At 57.2% G+C, this 26121-nt stretch overlaps 3 protein-coding genes across 3 annotated transcripts in view; all 3 read left to right on the plus strand.

Annotated features, from left to right (window-relative positions):
• Positions 1-1742: 1742 nt before the first annotated feature.
• VOLCADRAFT_88194 (uncharacterized protein) lies at positions 1743-7682 on the plus strand (the record flags this gene model as incomplete). The annotated part of the gene is made up of 8 exons (XM_002947815.1): positions 1743-1797; positions 2113-2175; positions 2487-2719; positions 2754-2805; positions 5614-5751; positions 6079-6135; positions 7026-7354; positions 7638-7682. The coding sequence occupies 8 exons, from the start codon at positions 1743-1745 to the stop codon at positions 7680-7682; spliced, it is 972 nt and encodes a 323-aa protein (XP_002947861.1).
• Positions 7683-20425: 12743 nt separating this feature from the next.
• Positions 20426-24443, plus strand: VOLCADRAFT_73437 (uncharacterized protein). Its single transcript, XM_002947816.1, has 8 exons — positions 20426-20472; positions 20668-20939; positions 21714-21787; positions 22191-22313; positions 22806-22931; positions 23171-23224; positions 23493-23711; positions 23900-24443. The coding sequence occupies exons 1-8, from the start codon at positions 20438-20440 to the stop codon at positions 24107-24109; spliced, it is 1113 nt and encodes a 370-aa protein (XP_002947862.1). The 5' UTR covers positions 20426-20437; the 3' UTR covers positions 24110-24443.
• Positions 24444-24911: 468 nt separating this feature from the next.
• The window catches only part of VOLCADRAFT_88196 (uncharacterized protein), a gene marked incomplete at both ends in the record, with an annotated part of 8890 nt that continues 7680 nt past the window's right edge, over positions 24912-26121 (plus strand). The window contains 2 exons of the mRNA XM_002947817.1: positions 24912-24962; positions 25161-25622. Of these exons, the coding sequence (XP_002947863.1) occupies positions 24912-24962; positions 25161-25622 (513 nt within the window). The remainder of the gene's footprint in view (positions 24963-25160; positions 25623-26121) is intronic.

Raw genomic sequence — 26121 nt, forward strand, 5'->3', positions numbered from 1 at the left:
CAGTCCTGAGAAGCTTCTGTTAGCTCGCCTACCTAACCGCAAGAACCTGACCTTTTGACCTGGGCTGCGTGTCGCTGTCATTCTCTACATCGCATCTAGCAATAAGTGACTATTATTGAGCACAGATGATGCGATATAGATAATTGGCATTATGAGCCATCATCAGGTCGACATGATGGGGGCTGATGGGGGAGGGAGAAGATGCGAACGTCGATGGCCTGCTGCCTACAGGAGGCTGTGAACAAACCGTTTAATCAAACTAATCAAGACAAAGAGATAAAATAAGCATAAAGACAATTAAATGCCGTGGCGCACGCCGCAACATATGCGCGATGAGTCGGTCACCGGATTTTACGACATATTATGGAAGCCTGCTTATCCTTATCAGGCAACACGGCTTGACTAAAGGAACCATTCTTGACTTAGGGAAAAGAAAAACACGCGACGAGTTAGTGTCATCATCATGACAACACTTGACACTCTGGGAACCAGGGGCGCTCATTCCGTATACGATTCACGCTCATTCCGGCTAATATCTACTTTGACTCTTCATTCCACAACCCTCCATTTCATATCGAGGTAACTTAATCATTTTGGAATGAAGACCCCTTCGCTAAAAAATAAAACAAGTGGCGAATGAACGCTCCCTACGGTCTGAACGCCTGTTCAGTCTTAAACGAAGCACTCCTCCATCACGTGATATGATCATCCCTTCAGTCCCAAAAAACCGTTTCCATGAAATGAGCCCTCATCACACGATATGATGACATTTTCAGTCCAAAACGATGCGTCTCCAAAACGATGCCCCGTCCGTCGCGTGATATTAATGAATGTTCAGTGCAAAACATTGCCATTTCCAACAGACGAGCCCCTGTCCTTCACAACCAGCCCGTTCCGATTACAAATGCCTCCAAACGGCGTATGAGTCATATCACTATTGCATGACTCACCAACCCACCATCCCGAGGTGAGGAGCCCGGTGTTCCTTTCAAGGTACCTGTCACCTGAGATTACGAATACACCCTCCCCTTACTGCATCAGCCTGTCCGCCGCCGAGGCCCCCGGCCGCCCCTATCGAGGCAGGACAGTCAAGATAACGCGACCTTTACATCTAGTAATCCTTGTGCCCATGCGGCAGCCCGCCGCTGGCACCCCGTACCGTGATCACATTCGTCCAATGTCCGCAGAGACGTCAATCCCCTTGACACGTCAATGATGGAGTGCGGCAGGCACCCCCAGCTAGCGGCCCACAGCGGGAGTACTGGCGGTGATCATCTTGGTGTGTGTACCTGGCGTTACATGAAGCGAGGCAACGGCAGGCCGGCATTGTGGCAGCCAAAATAACTCAATTCCATTTCCCGAATTGGCAATTGTAGAAGCAAGAGTAGTTGCAAGACTAGTAGATGTTGTTGTTTGTTGTAGGTTCACATCCCCAAGGGACCTCTCACCCTTGGCAGGCCTGTGATGACCCATGCTCTTACATCAAAAACCTCTGCCGTACACGCCCGCCCCAGGACCGCGGGACAGTGCATAGCGGCAAATAAATCCAGCCTTCTTCCGCATATTCTCCAGCAGCTTGTGATAGGGTGAGGCGACTCTGCATACGAGTGGTGTATGCGTATTAGATACTTGGCAGCATAGCCCCCCCGATCTGCCCCTCAGAGGGTGTCCTGGTTAGCCACATGGGTGCGGACTGCAGTCGCACGGGCCGTTATTATAATGGACCCACCATCGCCCGCGTCATGGCCCTGGCGCTGCCACTGCTGCTGTTGCTGGTTGTTATTGCGGGGAGTGCCCGTGAGTACTTTTACCTATAATTTCACATCGTATGTACCTGTGTGGAGATCAACTTATTTTGGTCCGCCATGGCTATAGCATGAATGCCACGTCAGGCCATGTCGTAGGAACACACATACATGCCGGGTCAGCTCATCACTGCACCCACCCGCGCACGGGGTAACCTCCCACACCCGGCATCGCTGCCCTAGCGGTAACGGACGGTACACCACCTGCCCTGTCCACCCCACCCTCCCTGCTTTCCTGCCCACCCGCCCAGTCTTATCTCCCCCCCACCCTGTGACGGGCCCCACCCGCCGCCGCTGCCCTCTACAGCTGCTGTGACAGCCCAGGAAGTGGGACACCGCAAGCTGCTGCAGGCTTCCACATCCACATCAAGTAGGTTGACTGCGGGTGGGAGGGGCCGTGTCCATAGATGAGTATTTGCCATGCACTGCATGGGTGAGCAACACAGGGCCGTCACATGTCTGGGCAACCGGTCCGAGGAATACATGCCCGCCGGGCCCGGTCGCAAGGAGGCGCTCCTACCGGCAATGTGGTGATGTATGGGTTGCGAGAGGGTGAGCTGGGTGAGCTGGGTTCTCCAGTTTGCAGGGTCTGGGACCAGCTGCAAACTTAAGGAGAAGCAACCCCATGCGCAACCCCAACCGCGACTCCGTGCCCCATGTCCCTTTACACCCCCTCCTCAGCTTCCGGCGGTTCTGCCGCCGCCGCCGCCGCCGCACCCGGTGCTGCCGCTTCCACCACTGCCGCCGCCGGTGGTGCTGCCGCCGCCGCCAGTGCCGGCGCCGCCGCCGCCTCAGCCGCCGCAGCGGCCGCACCCCGTCCCCCCCCTCCGCCGCCTCCCCCCCCGCCACCTCCGCCTCCTCCTCCACCGCCTCGCCCGGCTCCTGCCGCCAGCAGCTCCTCAGCTGCTGCTTCCGTAACTGTCGTTGCCGGCTCTGCTCCGCCTCCAGCGAAGGCCCCTGCCAAAGACCCCCGCGCCGGCCGCCGCCAATATCAATGAAGGTGAGGTCATGCCGTTCGGGGTTTCTGAAGATTCCGGTCACGCCTTACTCTGCCATGACAATAGTTTGTGGGTTCTGCAGCAATGTCTTTTCGCCTCGCGGTTTTGAGCAGTCAACAGACGTGTTGTCTTGTTGTCTTGCTACTGGCCATTGTATGCCTTCCGCGCATTCTCAACACCTTCCTTTCGGGAATTACAACGCAGGTGAAACTTCGGCACGGATGTTGCGCTAAGTGCCGATCAGCCTCCTGGCCGCTTGGGAGTCGTGGGACTTGATTTGGTGTTTTCGATACTCGTGTGAATTCTCGTGAGCGCTCCTTGCCCAGCCAAGCATTCGGGAGCCCTGGGAGCCGTGGTGGTTTGTGGCCACCTGGAGCTACACGACCTATTTTGTATCTGGGCAATCCTCGAACCGTTCAATGCCTTAATCGGAATAGAAAGCCGCGGACTCGTGAGCAGCATGATCACTTCTGTGTCGTCCCCGTTACGCTGCGATAGCTTAGCTGCACAGTACTGCTTCAGCTTCTCCGCTGCCGGTTCTCTGCCAACCGCTTACCTGCCGGGCGCTAGCATCCAGCCCAAGCTGATTTAGGCTGATGGTGGCTTGGTACGGGACACTGCCGTTGTCTCGGGCTGGTGCTATCAAGGCTGTTGGTTGCCCGGGTAGGGTTGCAAGGAAATGTGTGTACCCCATTAACGTAACAGTACCGAGGAGGGTAGGAGAAGACAACACGCTGTGGCTGCAAGGCTAGTGACCGGCTAGCTTCTTGGTGTAACATCGCCTCCTATTTTGTAACATCACCTCCGAATATTTTGATGCACCGTACGCGCATTATGGTCAGTCCAACCAGACGTACCGGGCTCCGCAGCGCCAGCATTCCCAGAAGTCGGCGCCACGGCCGAACTCAGCCCGCTACCACCGCTCCAGTTCGCGTTCTCAGTGGCTAACGAGGGCCTGACGTTTCGATGGCTCGGGTCGACACGTGCATCCTCATTATTCTTTTTCGCTTACTAATCAGAGTTAACGTGGCGACTGCCGGAAATATGCAATTTTCGCTCCCGGATTTATTGTAGTTGGTGGGGGGAAAAATACATGACCGTAAGGGAAAAAGAGACTTGCAGCTGCTAAGCCTGCTTTAACGACTGCGCAAGATTGTATGATTCAGAAAAGGTTAAAATAAAGGACGATATGACGATGGTTTTTTTACTGAACGACAACGAATTTTTACTAAGTCCGGAGAATTTGACCCTTTTCAGAAAGGTTCGTAGGAGCTTATGGAGGCTAAGTGGACTGGATCTAACGCAGTTGAGAAAATGTTCAACCCTGTCGCTGCTAGACTGATACTCCGCTGACCGCTGTTGTTATTTCCTTAGTTCTGTTCCATGCATGCTATGTTCGTCTCAGGTGCAGTGCACGGCCGGCTGGCCCGCTGGCTCTAGTCTTCGTGAGTCTAGAGCCCACTGTAACAACCACACACACACATTGCTGTGGTCCCAACGGTCTAATCGCGCTGCTGTACAAACCCTAAGCCTACAGCAGAAGTAGAGGCTGAAGGCTCTGCATCTAGGTAGGCGCCCAAACGCATACCATGCCCAACGGAAGCTCCGAAGCCGATCCCTTACACAATTCTTCGTGAACTTGGTTGATCACGGGCATGAGCCCGTTGAATAGTTGGAGCGATGAACGGCATTCCCCAATCGACCCCTGGTTGGTGCGTATTGGACTCCGCACCGGTCCAGATGTTATGGCGCTTTGCTGGTTGGCGTACCTACCTAACGATAACGAAAACAGCCTCCTACGCATGTAATAACGAATATTTATACTCGCGAAAGAGAGTAGATCAGAGCATTTTTTGTTTCTTCATATCTTTTTTAAAAACCTAGAAGTATTTAACTGAGCGTTAGAAATCTCGGGCTGTTGTTGTGATCAAAAGGACTTGACTAGATAGCTTGCGTTGAAAGGCGCGAGGGGGAAGCACCCCAACATTCTAACAGTTTTCCTGGCACAAAGCATTCCCCCACCTCAAAGGAAGTCCCGCCCGCCGCCGAACATACACGCGGGCTCTTGGACGATGCGAATTGCATGACTCACCGACCCACCGACCCACCATCCCGAGGCGAGGAGCCCGGTGTCCCTTCCAAGGTACCTGTCACCTGTCACCTGAGCTTGCCAGTAACCCCTGGCCCCTACTGCCCCTTACTGCATCATCCTGTCCGCCACCGTCCGCGTCTGGGGCCCCGATTGAGACAGGACACTCAAGGTAACGCGACCTTTACCCCTATCTCAGTAATCCTTGTGCCCATGCGGCAGCTCGCGTCTGGCACCCCGTACCGTGATCACATTCGTCCTATGTCCGCAGAGACGTCAATCCCCTTGACACGTCAATGATGGAGTGCGGCAGGCACCCCCAGCTAGGGCCCCACAGCGGGAGTACTGGCGGTGATCATCGTGGTGTGTGCACCTCGCGTTGTATGTAGCGAGGCAGCGGCAGGCCGGCATTGCGGCAGCCAGTAACTCAATTCCATTTCCCGAATCGGCAGTAGTAGTTGTTGTTTGTTGTAGGTTCACATCCCCAAGGGACCTCTCACCCTTGGCAGGCCTGTGATGACCCATGCTCTTACATCAAAACCTTCTGCCGTACACGGGGCCCCCAGGACCGCGGGGCAGTGCAGGCCAGCCAGGGCGGCAAATAAATCCCAGCCTACTTACACCTATTCTCCAGCAGCTTGTGATAGGGTGAGGCGACTCTGCATACGAGTGGCGTGTGCGTATTAGATACTTGGCAGTAGCCCCCCGTTCTGCCCCTCAGAGGGTGTCCTGGTTAGCCACATGGGTGCGGACTGCAGTCGCACGGGCCGTTACTATAATGGACCCACCATCACCCGCGTCATGCCCCTGGCGCTGCCACTGCTGTTGCTTCTGATGGTTGTTATTGCGGGGAATGCCCGTGAGTACGTATAATTGCACATCGTATGTACGGAGATCAACTTATTTTGGTCCGCCATGGCTATAGCATGAATGCCACGTCAGGCCATGTCGTAGTAACACATACATGCCGGGTCAGCTCATCATTGCACCACCCGCGCACGGGGTGACATGCCCGGCGGTGCTGGTGACCTCCCACACCCCGTCCTAACGGCATCGCTGCCCTAGCGGTACAGGACGGTCGCTGTCCACCCCACCCTCCTTGCTTTCCTGCCCACCCGCCCACTCTTGTCCTCTCCCCCCCATCCCCTGTTACGTCCCCTCCCCGCCGCCGCTGCCCTCTATACAGCTGCTGTGACAGCCCAGGAAGTGGGACACCGCAAGCTGCTGCAAGCCGCCTCCGCAGGTGGGTTGAACAGCGGGTGCTAGCGGGGCGGGTGGGTGGAGTGGGTGGCAGGTAGGGCGGGACAGCGAGGCACGTTGGGGCCTAGGGCTGATAGACCTGACGCATGCTTCGCAGACTGCGGGTTTGAGAAGCGCTGCATGGGGCAGCGATAGCTATGATGGCCTGTGGCATACGAGGATGCAGATAGACAGGCAGACAGACAGACAGACAATCATTATGGTTTGACAGCATGGCAAATCAATGGGTATGGGTGGAAGATTCGCAACTGATCTTATCTGTACAGGCACGGGAATCTGAGCCTGCAAGCAACCATTGGTGTGCTGGTTCAAAGCCGTGTTTCTGGATGTTTAGATTGGTGGTTTGGAAGTTTTGTCTGATGCTTACTTGCCAATTCGCCTTACTTGCCAAGACTAGGTGCAAACCGGTGCCCGCTGGCGCAACACTGCGCAGCTCCCCTAACCCAAATTCCTACCGCACCACCGTAAGGTATTTTGTTAAAACCTCTGCCGTTTCCTCAGCCTCCGCTGCTACGACCGCCGCCGTGCCCGGCGCTGCAGCTTCCGCTGCAGCTGCTGCGGCCGCTGCCCCCGGCGCCGCCTCTACATCTGCCGCTGCATCTGCAGCTATCGCCGGTTCCCCACCGGCTGCTGCCTCCGGCGCCTCCGCCGCTGCCGCCGGTGCAACACCGGCTGCGTCTGCCGCCAGTTCGTCCGCCGCCAGTTCGTCCGCCGCCGCCCCGTCCACCGCCGCCCCTTCCGCCGCTGCTACTTCCGCCGCTGCAACTTCCGCCGCCGCGCCGTCTGCCGCTGCCCCGTCCGCCGCCGCCTCGTCGGCTGCCGCACCGTCTGCCGCCGCCTCGTCCGCCGCCGCCTCGTCCGCCGCCGCCTCAGCAGCCAGGCCGCCACCACCGCCACCGCCGCCACCGCCGCCACCGCCGCCACCGCCGCCACCGCCGCCACCGCCGCCTCCACCACCTCCCGCCACTAGCAGTGCCTCAGCCGCCGCAGCAGCTTCCGTGACTGTAATTGCCGCCCCCGCTCCGCCTCCAGCAAAAGCTCCCCCTAAAGCTCCTCCTCCGCCGCCGCCGCCGCCGCCACCGCCGCCGCCACCGCCGCCGCCGCCGCCGCCACCGCCACCGCCGCCACCACCACCGCCGCCGCCACCGCCGCCGCCGCCACCGCCGCCCCCACCGCCGCCAGCCCCCGCACTGCCGTTGAAGGTACGATCCGACCTCTTGGGTGCCCTGTGGTAGAGTAGTGCTCATAGCCTGTCCTACCTTAACTTGTCCGAATATACCCCCTGTGCGCATGATGGTCATGCCACCTGCCCTAGCAACCTTCCGTGGGGCCCACCAATACTTCCATTCGTTGGGTGGAGCATTATGGGTACGGGCTTGTGAGGGCCAGCTGCTTTTGCCACCATTGCCCGCCTGCCCGTATTCGCCGCATTTCCAACGCCCATTCCCCTCCTCTCCCTCTTGTCCCGCTGCCCACCGGACACAGCTGAAACAAGCTCTTCGTCATCTTGGATGCTGGACAAGTTGCTAATGTACGACAGTACTGAAGCGTGCGTTGCGGTCAAGCTCCTGTGTACGACAAGTGTCTCTCGTTTCAAGACTGCCTTACGGGCTTCATGCATCCCGGCTGTTGTGCAGGAACCACAGTAATGATCTCACCAATGACGAACGGTTACACCTCCATCTGAGAGGCATGTTTTGGGGATTGGGTAGTCATTGCTGACACGGCGTCTTCTTCGGTCCTGTGTAAGCCATTGGCCTACACACGCGTCTTCCTGGCCGGCATGTATGTGTGCTAGCGATGCGGGTATGCGGCACGTACACTGCAGGCGTGGTGCTGCATTTGCATGCACCACGGAGCACCTGCAAGGCTCTGTGGCGTAGCTTACTCTTGAGTACTTCAGTTTGAGTTGATCGTTAGGAGGAAGGAGGAAGGAGGGAGGTGACAACATCCCTGTGTCCGGAGACATCTGCATGCTTGGGTCAGCGACGACGTAAGCTATGTGCGGCGACGGAGTGGCATGGCATCCTGGGGTCGTACGGGACTACTGTGTGCTCATTCGGTGCCACTCCTGCCACTCATATACAGCATGTAACTTGTTAATTCTGCGCAACCTAAGTTTACAGATACATCGTACCGAATTGCTTTACATCTCACCTGCTGGGCGGGGACTCGGGCAGTGATGCCGCGGAGAGGCTATTGCTTTTAGGAAAAAGCTATAACAGTTCACTGGGGCGATGAAAGCTGCAGGCAACTGCCACAAGCAGCAAGTTACTGTAGCTGCCAGCGCTAGAGCAGTAGCAGGATGCAGCTAAACTTGCGTATAGGTAGTCAAGGGTGAGATACTACGCAACCAGGGAATATGTTTGCATACAGCAATACGAGAGTCAAAGTCAATGGCCTCGGTCGTTAGCTCCTAAGCCGACACCGGCCCCGGCGCAGGTCAGACGTAGATATAGGTCAGATGTCCCTCTGTCCTCCGCACTGCGATCCACACCGCCAAACCGCAACTACATTCCCACGTTGATGTTCGCGTGTTGCGATGCAAAGGAAAACCGGAAAACCGTTTCATGTAAGACGAGCTAAAGATTTTCCCAATTGTTTGATCCCTCGGGGTTCACCACGTGTTTGTAAGGGTGCGAGGAATCGCCTGGATCGTGGTTTCCTGAAGCATTTGCAGTATTAGACAGGTAAATTATATCACGCATCTATATCAAATACCCCATGTGTAGAGTCGAAGTTGGTGATAATTTTAGATGGGGCGACCGGTAAGGACGCAGCGCCTTAAACCGTGACTTACGGATGTGGTCAATCCTCCAACCCAAGTTAGCTCATTAGCTCCGTTTCCCTGAGTCCTCTGATGGCGGAGCAGTCGCCGCTCCCCAGCCACCCACCCGGACATCGAACAAAGCGCCACATGACGTCGGAACTTGAGTAACCGATCGCTTGAAGCGAGCAAGGGGAAGGAGCCCGCGCTGGCTGGGACCCCCTCGGGGAGGCCAGCCTGGAAGTCGACGACGAAAAATGCGATGCAGCACTTGTCCAAGAAGCATTCGTCCAAATTATTCATGTGCAAAGTGCAACGAAATTGTTTTGCCAAATTTAATCCTATCGTACCTGCCCGTATGACACTCGCTAGCATTCATAGTCAGCTCCCGATGACAGATAATCTAGCTCTAGTACCTAGGTTGCGAGAAGTACATACATAATTTGTGGAATTCCAATGATATCCGCCGATGTGCGACCTAAGGACTTACTTGTCGCGTGGCCCGCCCGCCATCGTATGTGCCTATCTCAGACACAGTTCGCCTCGGCGCTCCTCTCGCTGTATCGACGGCACACAGGCAGGCAGGTTGTCGGACCGGCCTCAGATGGTTTCGATTACCCTTCCAGCTGACCAACAAGCCACCACGTAACGGTAAAATATTCCGCGACTCCATCCCGCTCCCCGATCTGTATGCAACAGCACACAAATGCTGCCGGAAGCTGAAAGTTGCGTGCGAGCTTTAAAAACCACCACGCACCTCAAACGGATGCATGCATGCATTCATGCAGCAACTCAGGTCACAGGCCACAGCAATTTGACAGCCCGCCAGCAGTGTTTCCTTCGACGTGCACATTCCTCTCCGTACGCACGTGAGTGGCAACGGCAGCCAAAGTACTTGGGCTCGCCAGCCCTAGGAATCTCCCGCCCCTCGGCCGCGTGATGAGCCGAACCACTGACTTCTAGCACGCTGCCGTACGCGCCCGCCCAGGCCGACATGGCAGTGCAGGCTAGCGCGGCAAATAAATCCCTGGCCCCTCCACTGCCAAATCAGTAGGCGACGGTTGTGCAGCGTCAATTATTACGACGAGTATACAGCTAGACAAGGGGTGAAGTCTTCAGTGTGTGGTGTGTTTTGTCATTAGCACTTCGCCTTATCAGAATCATGGGTGCACGCTATCGCGCTGGTCGTAGTGGCCTTGCCAGTATCTTCGTCATGCCTTTGGCGCTGCTTTTTGTGGTGCTGCTGGTTGCGGCGACTGCACGTGAGTCCACGCTGCGTCCCTGGATGCAAAACATCATCATGAAGGATGACGACATACCTAGGTCCACGCAATGCATTATATACTTCGTAGTAATGCCGACGAGGAAGGGGCCTCACTGCTCCCCATACCACTTTCAATATTAAGTGGATGAGTATCGAATGGATGATGAAGTTACAGTGAATCGAAACAGATCACCGTCTATTCTATCCTCATCTCTTATGTGTGTGTACGGTATGTACGTGTGCTAAACTCTTGTCCTCTTCCCCCCATCCCCTGTTACGTCCCCTCCCCGCCGCCGCTGCCCTCTATACAGCTGCTGTGACAGCCCAGGAAGTGGGTCACCGAAAGCTGCTGCAGGCCGCCTCCGCAGGTGGGTTGAACAGCGGGTGCTAGCGGGGCGGGTGGGTGGAGTGGGTGGCAGGTAGGGCGGGACAGCGAGGCACATTGGGGCCTAGGGCTGATACACCTGACACATGCTTGGGCAGGGCGACACTGCGTCCTACAGGCACGAAACAGTGCTTCCAACCGGGAATCAATCGTTGCACAGGTTACGGGCTGCGTCACCGGAAACTATATTTTGTCGTGGTAGTTGCCTGCTTTTCAGTGTGACCGTGACCCATATGACCCACGGGTCACTCAGGTAGTGGTGCCTATGCCTATGCCGCAACCCATTTCTGGCGCTGCACCCTTCAGTTCTCCCCCCCGTAGGGCTCCAGTGGCCCACCACGGAATCCCGAACTTTCCGCCCCGGTGTGTCCCTTCCTCAGCAGCCGCCGCCGCAGGCGCTCCAGCCGCCGCCGCGTCCTCCGCCGCCGCTGGGGGTGCGGCTGCCGCTGCCGCCGCCGCTGCTGCTGCCGCCGCCGCTGCTGCTGCCGCCGCTCCGCCGCCTCCACCTCCGCCCCCCCCGCCTCCGCCTCCGCAGCCAATGGTAAGCTCAGGCCCCGCCGGGTTTTTTTTGAGAATCCGCGGACCCAGTTTAAATACACATGCAATCATAGTAAACTATCGGAACGTATGCGTAGCTCTAAGGGGAGTCTGTTAAATTTAATTTGAATTTATCATCTTGGTTGTTGCACCATGGGGCTAGCTGCGGGGCAGGCTGGGCAGCTGCTTTTCGCCTAGTGGCGTAGGTGTTTTACCTATTGATTCCTCCCTGTGCTCTGCCTGAACGGCGTTATACTTGCCGGGAATCTCCGGGACCGCCGGGACCATCAGTGTGCTTCACTCTCCGCTGAATACTGTCATAACAGGTCGTGACTAAGTCGTGGTGCTGGAAAGGTTGCGGACGTTGAAGCCATACATGGTGGGCATGGCTGGTCGAGGCGCCAGGCTTCTGGCGTACGGAGGATGCGAGGCGGGACAAGTGGCACCGTCCGTACGAACATGGAGATGTACGATCCCGGCACCTAGGGGTTCTCTCAGAGCCTCAGAGTCTTCTCACAGAGGTCGTGTAGTATTTTAAATTGCCAGAATGCTAGAAAGTGACGGGAGGAGTGACGGACAGCAGTGCCGCGGACGTGGTGTGTACGTGCCGTACACCTAGTGCCGTACATAATGGCTTTATAGTGTAGATTTTACAGGTACTGTGTACGTAGTTGCTGGCATCTGATCGCTTTGGGGTTGCGGTTGATGTGTTGTTGCTAACTTAAGGAATGAAAGGTGTACTTGCTAGGGGAGAACCCCGCTAGGGAAACCCCGTGTGGAGATGCCCGCACGCAGACGTTGTGTAAACGCAACACACCTTAAGAAGGATTGCCGTCGATTGCACATGCTGCATCCATCGAATCTCCTGGGCTTCTTTGTCGACACACAGCGTTAGGCATTCGAAGTACCTGAGGACAAGGTACGGCAGCTGGACGAATACGCTTAACTGAATAAGACAGTAGTGTCACCAGACCAGACCGGGGCCTGTGGCTACAGCGAGTGGATGAACTGTACATGCGGTGTGCTGAGTAGGACCAGGAGGTGCAGCTGGTCTGGCATCGGAACACTCGGAACAGCAACAGCAGTCTGCAGACACGCTCTCCAGGACGGCTCGAGGACGGCTCGCAATGGTGCTTGAATGGCGCGGTGTTCGGTAAGCCAAGACGTACTGGTTGTGCATTAAACCCCCGTTCGAACCCCGGGCGAGTGGAGCATAAGATTGCGAAGGAGAAGCCGGACTGTCTCCTGATCACCCCGGTTTGGTTGGCCACGCTGGTGGAGGGCTAGGCTGGCAACCCTACCCACCATCAAGGCATGGAGGCTCCTACCGCACAACCCTGCCCTCTTCAGGCCGGGACCCCGGGTCCCAGGCGCCTCAGAGAGAAAGCCAAGGCCCCACGTTATGCAGTCGAAGTGGTTACATTCTGTGCTAAATAGAGCAGTCTATGTCGGGCCCAGAAGGGAGAGCGACCGACGAGCACAGCGGGACAGTACCATCCTGGCAGTGAAAGGGCAACGGTCCCGACTTGGCGATTAACTAAGACAGAGAGGATGATGGGGAGCTGGGCGGCCAAGAGAGCGGGGGAGGGGGACGGGACGCGAAGGGGCGTGGACCGTCGGACTGGGCCGCAAGGCGGTGTGGCTGGGATGTGGTGTGGCCTGATTAAACGTTGGGATCGGGTGTAAGGCTAGACGCAAAGGCCCACTTCATGCTAGTCCGGTACGGGGCGACGAGCATTAGCATTCAAGCACTCAAGCACTGTACTGAATATCCGTACACAGCAAACCGACTCAATGTTCGACGCCCTTGCCTTTAGGCTGGCCCGCGATCTGGGTCCTGATTTGAAGTCGACTGTTCTGCATCTAACCAGGGCACTCTCTCCTCAACGACCCGTCGTTGACTTGTTTTAGGCTTTATGGACTTAGTGTACGAGACGTTTCCACTGGGCCCTTCGGCTTTTCGCGTACGGGGCACCTTCACGCGAAATTTTTAGAGAACTTTTGATTTCTTATAATTAATTAAACTACTCCCATATCGCTTGGGTGATTCGCTGCGCCAGGTGCGAGAGTTTTTGAACTTATCGGCCAAGCGGAAGCACCCTGTAATATGTGGATCGCACTCCAAAAATATTTTATTTGACAAAACCGGCAGCCTTACAGTATTATATGCTTTTCTGGTTTCTACGGCGTGCATTTTGCAGCCCCGATTCGGGAATGACGCACCTAGTGCGTGGTACACCTTCCCATCTGCATCTAGAACCGTGATCACGAGGGTGAAAAAATATATTAAATCAGTAAAATAAAACTCCGGAATTCGCATAATCATTTGCGAAGCTAAAATGTAATGGGATCCGTATTCTGTATTCTTGATGCCTCCAAAGAAATTTTTCGCGTGGGCCCTGTCCGCCCACCATCGGATGCCTGCGCGGTGAGGGGGCGGCAGCCAGCTTTGCCTACCTTGCCTTGACCCGCTGCCCGCCCGGCCCTGCGACCTATGAGCCGAAGAAGCAAAGCGGCCTTTAAACCCGCGACTGTTGCTATCCCCAGATGTCAAGCTCCTAGCTCTTGTGTACCTCTCAAGACAAGTGGCACAACTTACCTTCCCTAGAAAGTAATATCCTAGGCTATTACCTCAGTGTTACGTCCTTACCAAAATATAAGACATAACAGGGGCACACTGGTGGGTTTCCGTTGGTACACATGTGTGCTTGCATGGCCAGGACCCGCATGTGATGTGTCCTCGTACTGGGGTTACACAACGGCAGCGTCCGAGCGGCAGACTGCCGAAGGTGGCGGCGGCAGTGGCAGCCAAGGTGAGGAGGTCCCGCTCTTCTCCGAGGGACCCCTCATCGCGGACCACTGCCTGCCCAAGAACCTTGGCTTCTAGCAACCTGCCGTACACGCCCGCCGCAGGCCGCCGGCAGGACTTTGCAGGCCAGGGCGCCAGATAAAGTCCCACCACACTTGGCATGAGTGCAAGCAGTGCATATTGTGAGCAAAATACATACAAAGATTTCTTAGATAAGGTTGGGTTGGGTGCCCCTCCGCTGCTGTATCTTTGTGATTGCCATCGGGCGCGGTACTTATTCCACATACTTCGACGAGTGTCAGTGACAACGCGCTGCTCGTTTCCCAGGTGCCCCCTCTAGCCTCATGGGTGCGGACTGCAGTCGCACGGGCCGTTACTATAATGGACCCACCCGCGTCACCCGCGTCATGCCCCTGGCGCTGCTACTGCTGCTGCCACTGCTGGTTGTTTTCGCTGCGGTAAATGCACGTGAGTGCAGCGATGCAGTCCCGCTCAATACCCCACAATAAAGAAGCGACATTACATCTTTATCGCCGTGTAATTACTTTTAAAGAGGAGGGCTGTCCGAGCCTATTAAGCTTTAGGTTGGCTGACCAGGTTCATGTCTTGTGCGTGTTTGTCGTGTTTGCGCACGCGGTGCAGGCCGCTGTCCTGTGCCCCCATGTGGGTGAACTGCCAGCAGCATCACATGCCTTTTGCCGTGTGAGGACCTCCGGCGGTGCCTGGCCTAAAGCAGCCGCCGGCCCCCCTGTGCCTGGCTTGACTTCCCCTGCATGAGCCAAAGCCTGTTCATTTGCATACTGCCGTCCGTCGCTGCCCTCATCATCGCCTAACTTTGCCTCCCCTCCTAAATTTCCTACCCCCTAACCCCACCCACGTCTTTTCCAGCTCACACCACAAGTAACCACTACCCGTCGCTAGCCCGTAAAGCTGCTCCACTGTTGTGCCGCGCGATGTGCGGCGCCGTGCTGTGCTGTGCTGTGCTGTGCTGTGCTGTGCTGTGCTGTGCTGTGCTGTGCTGTGCTGTGCTGTGCTGTGCTGTGCTGTTTGTGTGTTGCAGCTGCTGTGGCCGCCCAGAACATTGTGGGCTCTGTGCCCGGACCCACGGTGACCCCGATTCCATGTGCGTACCGGAGTGGATGGGGCTGGCGCTGGGGTAGGGGGCGGGCGGCACGTGAGGGAGCCAGTCGGGGGTCGGTGGCGGCAGGCCGAATGCGTAATAGGGCTGGATGTCCGCTTGCTGCCGATTTGGTGAAGGGAGTCGACTGGCATACGGATATGCATCGACACTGAGTAGGGTTTGTGGAACCTTATAAGAGCAAATTCCCTTGCTACTGCTACTGCTAGTTTTGCTACTGCTACTGCTAGTTTTACTACTGCCCCTGCTACTGCTACTGCTACTGCTATTGCTGAAACGCCCAGCAGTAACCGCCACAGCACTTCATTGCTCGCCTGCGGCCCCCTCTACCCCACAACATACTACTATAGACTAAACACACCTCACGTTACCTGTCTGTCGATGCATGCGGCCCCGGCCTCCCGCACATAACACTGCTGGCCCATGTATCCTCCCCCAGCCGGTGTGACGGTGACCCAGGACCCGCGGGCCACTCAGATCGTGGTGCCGGGGACTAGCTGCGCACCGGTGCCCACGGGCGCAGCACCCCCGTGCGCGGCCCCCAGCTCTCCAGCCCCGGCACCGGCCCCCAGCTCTCCACCGCCGGCACCGGCTCCCAGCTCTCCACCGCCGGCACCGGCCCCCAGCTCTCCAGCCCCGGCACCGGCCCCCAGCTCGCCACCGCCGGCACCGGCCCCCAGCTCTCCACCGCCGCCCTCGCCGCCGCCCTCTGCCCCTCCGTCAGCCGCCGCCGCTTCGGCAGCCGCTTCCGCCGCAGCTGCAGCCGGTGCTGCTGCTGGAGCTGCAGCCGGTGCTACTGCCGGTGCTGCTGCTGGTGCCACTGCTAGTGCCACTGCTAGTGCTACTGCCACCGCCGCGGCCTCTACTCCCTCCCCTCCACCTCCTCCACCCCCTCCGCCCCCTCCGCCCCCTCCATCCCCACCAGCCCCCTCCGCCACCGCCACCAGTAGTGCCTCCGTCACCATATCAGTTTCCGTTAGACCGCCCTCACCGTCACCTTCACCGTCACCGTCACCTCCGCCAGTGCTGGCCCCCGCGCAAGCTCCCCTTCCCCGCCGCCGCCACCACCCCCACCGCCACCGCCATCCCCGCCGCCGCCGCCGCCTGCTCAAGCCCCCGCGCAAGCGCCTGCACCCCCGCCGCCGCCAGCACCAGCGCCACCGCCCGCACCCGCGCCCGCACCTGCACCCGCTCCAGCGCCATCAAAGGTTTGCTCCAAGCCGCAAGCTGGCCCCATTTAGATTAGGTTGCATTCAACGGTCTTGCCGTGATAACTGAACATGAGACATACATACATACGCACATACACTCCTGGCTTCCCATGTTGTTGTATGTATGCATGTATGTTTGCCAGAATATCTTCGCCAGTGTTGCCATTCTTTCTGCTCTTCCTTAGCCCGTCCCGACCCTTTCTACATGCCTGCCTGTCCATCTGCCTGCGACAATAGACCGCTCAATCGACCGCAAACGTTCCAGACCGCGGTGTGTATGAGAAGAATGCCCATTAGGTGCCCATTAGCTACCCCTCCATAGCTATGGACACGTAGTGCCTTGACTCGCGGTTTCTATGCCGCTATTCATCATCACATCATCACATCATCGCTGCCCCCCTGCTCTCCTCCTGAGCACCTCGCAACAGCCGCGTGCCCTGTTACTCAATTAGCCTTGACTGGTGCAGGGTGAGGCCTTTCGAGAACAGAAGCAGGAGAAGGCGCTACAAGCGTCTGAGCGGTTTGGGGAGTAAGTTTGTGGGATGACGCTGGAAGGGGTAACGGTGGTAACGGCTTTCTGGTCCTGGTTGGGGTTTTCTGTAGCTGAGCTAAGAGCTGTGTTATTGTGGTATTGTACATGTGGTATTGTACATGTGGTATTGTACATGTGGTGGTGTAAGGGCTTAAGGATTGCGGGACGGATAACGCGGGTAGATGTGAACTGGATTCTCCTCTCCTGGTTATCATGTTTGGACAGTAAATATACTGTGGGGTTCCTGACATTTTAATCCTGCGCGCGCTAATTATTATGCGACTGTGGTTCAGTTATAAGCAGTTGGGCCTGGGAAAGATACCCCGCTGAGCTTCGCCCGGAAGTCCCCGATGTGCCCATTAACCCGACGTCCCGTCGGGACCCCCTGTCCCTTGATGGCATCTGCTGCTGCTATTCCTCTGCTTGCTGTGTGAACTTTACCGCCGGCGATCTGCGCACGTCCGCACGCTAAACCCACACTATTCTCTACACACGCATGTACACCATGCCCCGCGCAGGCGCCTCGCCGAAAGCAGAGCTGCGCCCAAGCTGGCTCCCGTCGTTGCGAAGTTGGCACCAACGACCATCGAGTGAGTGCGGCGAATGACGGAAAAGTCGATCTTCAACCCACGGGTCACATCTCCGCTTCGTATTCCTGCGTAGTTGGCACTCGTGTGCCTACATACGCCGTCTTTAGCTAGCAGTTAAAGGCTTTGTGCAGCATGCTATTGAGCCGTCTTTGCCCGTGGCCTATTCGCTGCTTGCACATGCTAATCCCCAAGAGACATTCTGCCAGTTGAAAGAAGCCTGCTCGTTGGTGAGACCGATTGTGACCTATGCATCCCATGTTTTGCATTGCGTTGTAAAAAAACACATGACCGTCGTGACACTAATGACCGTCATGTCACAATATTTTGCTTTTAGCCATCTTGTCTGCCTGGATTGCCTTCACTCCGCAGTCCTGGCCCACGCACACTTATTCGTCCCAACCCCGCAGGCGCCTGAGCACCCATCCCAGGGCTCCGCAATTGCTGCCCATCGCCGCCAATGCCTTCGGACCGCTCATTGCAGAAGCCCCCTCGCCGCTTCCGCCGGTACGGCTGTACGGAACTCCGTACCATGTATTTTATTTACTTTCCTGCCGTTGTCAGTGATGGTCAGTTGTCATATACATGTACAGTACGCTGTTCAGTGACAGCCGGGACGGCAGGATGATGTGCACGATGTCAATCTTGGGGGCAGCTTTGTTTGTCTCCACTCCAGCAGCAGCCGGGGTACCGAGGACGTGGGGTGGCAGACTGCACCACCTTGGCAGCAGCCGTTTGAGCAGAGAGCCATGTGTTTCGTGACACACAGTGCTTGCTTGGGACCACCAGTAATGCACGTGTTTGGGACCACCTGGGGCTGTTCAGGGATTCGGGAGGTGTGAAAACATTCCAGCTAGCTAGCAGGGGCAGGCGGGTAATCCACGGCCATTTCCGGTCTCTCCTCAATCCTCTCCATCCACGTAACGCGAACTCACGCTCCGCTCCCTTTTCCATGCCTCGCTGTCCCCGACACGCATATTGCTTCCTCATGGGGACGGTTTACCGCACTATCATACCGCACTATCATCATACCGCACTATCATACCACACTATCATACCACTCTCTCTCTTCCCCCGCGCGCCACACACGCACACAAACACACACCTTCCCGGTCCTCGCTCCGCCATGACTCCACGTCACGTCGGTACGGCAACAACACGGGACTACACACAACGACAACAACTGCTTGGGGGCTCCAGACGCCCATTTTGGACGCCAAGCTGTGAGTTACCCGGCCGAGTAGTTAGTTTCTAACTGCGTTTTTTGAGTGGCAGCTGTATGGACCGGTGTTGCCTCAGCGCTTTCCATGGGACTGCCTTCGCAGCTGACCCCTCGATACACGTATTAGCTGTGTACAGGCTTCTCGGATGGTGGGGGGGGGGGTGCGAGGTAGATGAGGTGAATACACCTCGACCATAAATCATAGATACCATCCTAAAACCCTTTGAGAAGATATGGTTACCATAAATACCATCCTAAAACCCTGAGATCCCTAAGTACTTATAATCCTATCCTCGCGGCCTGTCAGGTATTTAAGGTTTCTTGGGTACGTGTGACTCTGTGTGCATGACTCGTCATCATGACCCTCGCGGACTCCCCAAAGTCCCCAAAGTCCCCAAAGCGACCGTCGCCAACGAGGGGCGACAATCCCTTTTGGTTTCCCTCTCTTTTGGGGAGGAAAGAGGACCTCTCTCAGCTCTCTTGGCCCTGGTGTACCACTCATGCAGGGCTATGCATCAGAACAGGGATGGATGAAACCCGGGTGCAGCGGCGCCCCCGGACTCTCCCCGGCGGCAACATCAGGTAGGTGTTTTTTTTTGTGTGTGTGTGTGTGTATGTGTACGTACACCATTCCAACCGTTACATGACAGTCAACAGTTGAGTCCATTACCTATATCTCTGCCGTATCACCACGCTCCCCTCCGTAGTCCGGCTCAGTCTGTCCTCCCCTTCCTGTACAGGTTGCCATATCCTCAAGGAAAGGGATGGGAGAATCGACGTTGAAGCGGGCAACCTTGGAGAACGGGCTGTATCTGAGCGCCTGTGCGGACATCAGCTGAGGCTGTTAACGTGGGCTGCTGGCATGTGTGTGTTTATCGGTAGCTACCCGTGCAGATGTACATGTAGTGCTTCAAACTACTAGTTTAGGTCGTAAAAGCTTTGACATAAGTACTATATTTGTGGGTTGACTGAAGTGGACGAGCATGGTCACCATCCAGGTGTGCGCGGTCGTAGTTACTTTCGTGCTGGCTCCCGACTCACGACAGTGCTAATGACTACCTTGACTGTTAACATGAACACGATGTAACACGATGTAACACAAAGTATCTAGAAGGAACAAGAGTTTGGGTTGGAGAAGAGTGCGCACAGCAATGCACGCCATACATACTGCCAGGCGAGGGACGGGCGGAGCATGCGCGGGAGGGCGTGGCCGCGAGCATGCTCGCTCGGCAATTGTACATGCATGACCTCCATAAGCCTCCTGCTGCAGCTCCTACTCTAAGAACACTCTTCGCCAAAGGGAAATTGCATTCTGGAGATGGAATTCCAGGTTATATAGATAGGCATCGCAGTAAGAGGATCCCTCCACCTTGCAGAGAAAGCGAAAGGAGCAGGTCTGGCCGTAAACAACTGATAGCCATTTGAGCCTTGGAGCAACATGAGTAAAATTCCATCTAATTTCGCCCCTTCAGTGAGGAGCGCGCAGAGTGTCAGGCACATGAAGGACGCAACGATAGCCGGTCCAACATAGATAGCGACATTTCAGATAGGTATTTGTCCTGGTCGACAGGGCATGCATGCAATGAGGGATAAGGGCTTAACCGAATTAAAACACGGCTGTCTCCAGACACCTCCTAGTACAGCTAAACAGGCCACACGATAAAATGTCGCCAATAGATCACATGTCTGACAGCACAAACAAAACAGGGATGCAGGTCATATTCCTTGTTGTTGAAATGCTGAATCGGAACCAGCTTGGGATCCATCCGTACAGGATAAATAAATAATCTGAGAGCTCTGTGCAACCAGCTTTCCAGGCGAAGCTGCAACATCATGGCGGCAATTAATGTTATCCAACGCGTTAACTGGTGGGTCAAGGTCTTGGAGGCAAAATATGCAGCGCATGCTGAGCTTCTTCAATTAACCTACACAAACATCGGCCATGAACCTTTAAGCTAGGAATAACAATTCATGATTGAATAGTATGATGGCAATCGTGTCGCTGTTTTTTTCCCAGCCACCTAACCCCGATGCTGCCCCGTCCATGGCACCAAGCACAACAGGCCAGCGGCTTCCGAGGTCCCGCCACGCCGCCGCGTTGCCGCCCACGCCGTTACATCCTCATCCACCGCAACCACCACCACCGCCACCCCATATGCCAACACGTATGAAATCACGCAACCAGGTGCAGGGCAACAACTGCAGCAGCATCTGCGGCCCTCATTCATATCGGGCCCGCAGCGACCGCGCGGACTGCCCGCCGCCGCTGCAGCTGCTGCTGCTCGTCGGAATGTCTCCTGCGGCGCCCTGATCTCCTACGTCGAAGTTACCTCAGGTAGGCCTCACAGCTTTCCAAGCCCCGCTAGTCTGCGAGCCATAACCCATAACCCCTGAGCCCTGAGCCCTGCCGATCAGACGGTGGTGCACTAAGAGAGGGTCATTCCGTACACCCACAACCCGCACACACGCACACACGTCCCCCTCCCGTGGCCCTACCCTGCCCTGGCCTATCCTACCCCGGTTCACTGCGCTCTGTTCCTGAACCTCACATCCCAACCCACCCCCTTCCGCTCCTGCACTTCCCCTCGCGCCCCGCCTGAACTCCCACACCACTTTTTGCACATGAACCCGCCCTCCACCCCTTCCCCTGCCCTCCCCGGGACCCGGGTCCCGCCGCCCGCCGGGCTGTCATTTCGCTGGGTTTCGCATTATCGAACATTTTGGGGGTGGAGGTGATCCACTCCCTGTTATACGGGCTAAGTATGATGGTGACCTAGTCCTTACGGGGCGCAGCATGCGCACCATTATGACTGAGGCGCCACCCCTGGCATTGGCCAGGTACCTCTCGGAAATTTGGGAGGCCAGGCACGTCGCACTGAGGCGCTTCGCCCTGAAGCGGACGAGGGAGAATGAAGACGACCTCCCGCGTACCCGCATCAATACCAATACAACGTCCATGGGCCCCCTGGCTTTTACGGACACACCCGCACTTGTGTGTGGAACTTGTAACTTGTAACTTGTTATGAGCATTCTCCCACAACTCCCCTTCCCCAACTCCCCCACTACCCCCCACTACCCCCCACTACCCGCACCACCCGCAACCCCACAGGCAGCGACTACCCGGAGGATCTGTCCGTTGAAGTGCACCCCTCGGAGGCCGCAGTGGGGGACAGAATATGCCAGGTGAGTGTGTGTGGGGGGTGGGGGGGGTGGGGGGTGTCCGTGTGGGGGGGTTGAAGCGGGAGAGGAGGGGGGAGAGGAGGGAGTAATAGAAAGAGTCAATGAGCTCCGACGAGACTCAAGAACGCGATGAGCACGATATGGCCGGGAAATGTTCGCGAAGGAGGTCGGGGGAAAGGCCTGGGTGGTGGGAGGTCACCAGGAACCCGAAATGTGTGTGTGTGTGTGTGTATGAGAGGCCGGCAGGATTTTCCCCCCCCCCCTTTTTCCTTCTCCCTTTCCCTCCTTATCTCTCACTCCACATCGCCCTCTTCCCACGGACCGACCAGTCAGCCTGTGTGCCAGTGTTTTTCCCCAACCCCAACCCCCGACCCCGCACCCCGCTCGACCCCCCTCCCCATTGCAGTTGGTGGTGCAGGCGGCCCGTACGGCAGTTTCCCAGCGTGGTGTGTTTTTCCTGGCCATCCCGGGGGGCTCCGTACTGAAGATGTGCGGCGGCCTCGTGGGTCAGCCCATGCCCTGGGACCGGGTAGGGGGGGTTTGGGTTGGTTGGGGGGGTGGAGGGGGGGACGGGGGGGGGAAAGGCGAACCACTGCCGAATGGAAATGGGGGTGGGGTTGGTCCGCCCCTTGGGGTTTTGGGGTGGGACGGTTAAGGGAGAGACGAAATTTCTCCCCATCCCTTTCGTTGGCAGTGGATTCGTAGCGAGCAGGGAAATACACACACACACACACACCGCGGCGGGCCCACCTTCAACTTGTCAGTCCTCCGCGGCCCCTCCACGCACGCCAACTCCCTTCCGCGCTCCCGGCGCTCCTCCTCATCTGGCCATCCCCCCGTCCTCCGCCCTCCTCCTGTTTTCCCCGGCCTGCGGGTGGCTACTGCTACTGCTACTGCTATTGACCTCCCCCTGCTCCTCCCCCTGCTCCTCCCCCTGCTCCTCCCCCTGCTCCTCCCCCTGCTCCTCCCCCTGCTCCTCCCCCTGCTCCTCCCCCTGCTCCTCCCCCTGCTACTGTTCCAGACTTTCTTGTTCTACGTGAACCACAAGTGTGTTCCCCCCGGTGACAAGTCCTCCACTCACCAGAAGGCGCTGGACCTGTTCCTGACCCGCGTGGGGGCGCCGCTGGCCCAGGTGGCGGCACTGCAGGTGGGGTGCGTGTGTGTGTATGTGTGTGCGTGTGTATAGTCGGGGTGGACGGGGGGGAGAGGGGGGGATGGAGGGCAGAACAAGGAGCCTTGGTTGGCGAAGGGAGGAGGGGAGGGTTGGTAGGGGGGCACGTACCGCAGTGCATGACGTGAGGTTGTCCTCCACTCCCCGATTACCGTACAAACCCATATATACCCCACATTTCACCCATATTTTGCTCTCTTGGTGTCCTGGTGCAGGGGGGCTCGGACCCGGTAGTGGAGGCGCGGGAGTACGAATCCCGGCTCCGACAGGTTCGTGTGTGTGAGTGTGTGTGAGAGAGCTATAACGTGTATATGAGAAGGGAGTTGTTCCAATGAAGGGGATGTTCCAAAGGAGCTGTGAAGGAAACAGACTGACAGACAGGCAAACACCCGGGCGCCGGGCCATAATTGTTGTCTTTTCAGTTTGTCCCGTACAACATTCCACGACTTGAGAGGCTTTGAGGATCCCCCGTACTCCTACTCCCACCAACGACATAACGTCCTCCTCGCCTCATCTCATTCACATTGACTCGCACAGGTCGCCGTACAGTACGGCATGGACCTGACTTCCGACGTGGTTCCCCGATTCGACCTTATGCTGCTGGGTATGGGTGCTGACGGCCATGTGGGGTCTCTGTATCCGGGCCGCCCCGAAACCAGCATCACTGGTCCCGGAGCCCCCTTGGTGCTGCCTGTGGATAAGAAGCAGCCGCCCTCCATCACCCTGTCGCTACCCGTTATGTGCGCAGCTAAGCAGGTAGCGGGAGTGGGAGTGGTAATGGTAATGGGAGGGAGGGTGTGTATGTGTGTGGGGGTGGTGGGGGTGGGGGTGGGGAGACTATGTGGGTTTGATCCGAGGACGTCGGTAATTGTTTCTTTGGGTTTCGCATCGTACAACACCCCCCTGAACTCCCCTGAACTCCCCGAACTCCCCTCTTCCCCCAGGTGGTCGTGGCTATGACGGGTGGCAGCAAGGCAGAGGCGGTTCGGTCCGCTCTGCAGGTTCCGGATAGCGACCTGCCCGCCCGCCTCGTGCGTCCCGTGGAGGGGGGCAGTGCGGTCTGGATCATGGACGCACCGGCAGCCGCCAGGCTGGACGTAGCGGGGGGAGCCCGGGCGCTGCTGGCTGCGGACCTGGCGGCTAGGGGACTGTGAGGAAGTGGTGGCGCATGTGCGTGTGAAGGGGGACCTATTGGGTTTTGTTGGAATGAGGTCCGGAGATTAAGGGTGGAAGTGTATGAAAGTGTATGGGGTAAGGAGATCCGCCGGCGCGAGTATGGATTTGTTGCCTGGCGGTTAGCGCCGTTAGCTTGTGCTTCAGTATGGTTTTGTCGGGTGGGTGTCAAAATGAGATAATGAGGTTTATTATTTTGGGCTTGGTTGTAGCATGATCCAGGGATGAGTTGCATTGGAATGCGGAGCATGATCTGCTGGTTGGGATAAAGTTGTTATGATGATGGGCACCTTAGACTGTGCTTTTGGTTATGCGAGCAGCATGGGGAAGATAGCCGTCATATTATGGGTTACAACATGGAGTGTTTGTGCCTCCATGAAGCCATGTGAGCGTTTAGGAGCTTTCAGACAAAAGGAAAGCCTGACAGATTCTGTTCTCCCGTACAACCGTCGATTGCCAGCTGCCGCCAAGCGAAGCGTCCAGACTATTTGGAATATATAGCGATACTTTTGCTTACAGATGATAAGAAAATTTGAGCGTATTTACGGTCCGGAAAGCTGAATTTACCACGAAACGGCGTAACGAGTTGCCACGAAAAAGCAAATTGTCTATAGCGCGCATACCGCATTAAAATTTTTCGTATCGCTACAAAGTCATGATGATGTAGATTTGGCAGATTATCAGGTGGTTCGCAAGCCTGCCGAAGGAGGCGCCGCAACGTATTTGTAATTTCGACGCGTGGTTCGTGGACATCACGTCGACGATAAGTTACCTTTGTAAGGAATGGTAGGCACCAGGAGCTCTAATCGTGGGCAACCGGACGCTGCAGCTCAGGTGCGAAAGCGCCGCCAGCATCCACGCGGGTCACACGAACCAACGCATACAATTTCCAGCAACATATCATTAGCACCGCGAGCATACCCAAATCTCGCTTCAAATTGCTTCCCTGGTGCTCGGGTCCCAACGGAGACACATGGCGTCCGCCGACTCCCATCCCTCACCTACCTTTACGCGCCTTCTTCCCCCTTCCAGACTCCCATACAGGCGCCACCGCAATCAGCTGCTGCAACCCCAGTACGAGCGGGTGCTCGCACTCCCGCACGAGCCGGTGCCGCGACAACAGCCTCCAAGCGGAGGGGCTCTCGTTCCGCCGCTGTCTCCCGAGCAGCCACACCAGTGCCCGGGGGCATACCCCCGACCCATCCCCCCGCGGGGGATGACAACCCAAATCCCGGAGCGGACCCAAAGGACCCCCCACCGCGGGAGCAGCAGCAGCAGCAGCCCCCCGAGGAACCTCCCCGGCAGCAGCAGCAGGTGGAGGAGCAAGGAGGGAAGAACGAGGAGGGAGATCGACCCTCCCAGCAGCAGGAACAGCAACAACAAGAACAACAACAGCAGGAGCAACAACAACAGCAACAACAACAGCAACAACAGCAGGAGCAAGAGCAGCAGCAGCAGCAGCAGCAGCCGGATGCCCAGGGGGAGAAAACGAAGGTTCCCGCTGCCCCACCCGCGGGGACCCCGGTCGTTGAGCGGTCAAGACCACAGACAGAAGCTGCAGCTGCAGGTGCAGGTGCAACACCGGCAGTAGCAACACCGGTAGTAGCAACACCGGTAGTAGCAACACCGGTAGTAGCAACACCGGTAGTAGCAACACCGGTAGTAGCAACACCGGTAGTAGCAGCAGCAGCAGTAGCAGCAGCGGCGCCTGAATCAGCACCTGACGCCGCCGCTGACGTTGCCGCCACTCCCCCCTCCGCCAAGCGGCAACGCCAGCACCCCCCAACCCCGGAGCCACCACCGGGGGACCAGCAGCAGCAGCAGCAGCGGCGGCAGCAGCAGCACCCGGCGGACAACAACAAGGGGCACCAGGCAGCGCCCGCTAAGCAGACCGCTACCACTCCCGCCGCTGCTACTGCTGCCCCTGCTGCTGCTGCTGCTGCTGCTGCTCAGGGCCCCGCTGCTGCCACTGCCACAGCCCCGGCTCCCGCGA

The sequence above is a fragment of the Volvox carteri genome, assembly GCF_000143455.1.
Source record: "Volvox carteri f. nagariensis unplaced genomic scaffold VOLCAscaffold_8, whole genome shotgun sequence".
In the NCBI taxonomy this organism is placed as follows: domain Eukaryota; kingdom Viridiplantae; phylum Chlorophyta; class Chlorophyceae; order Chlamydomonadales; family Volvocaceae; genus Volvox; species Volvox carteri.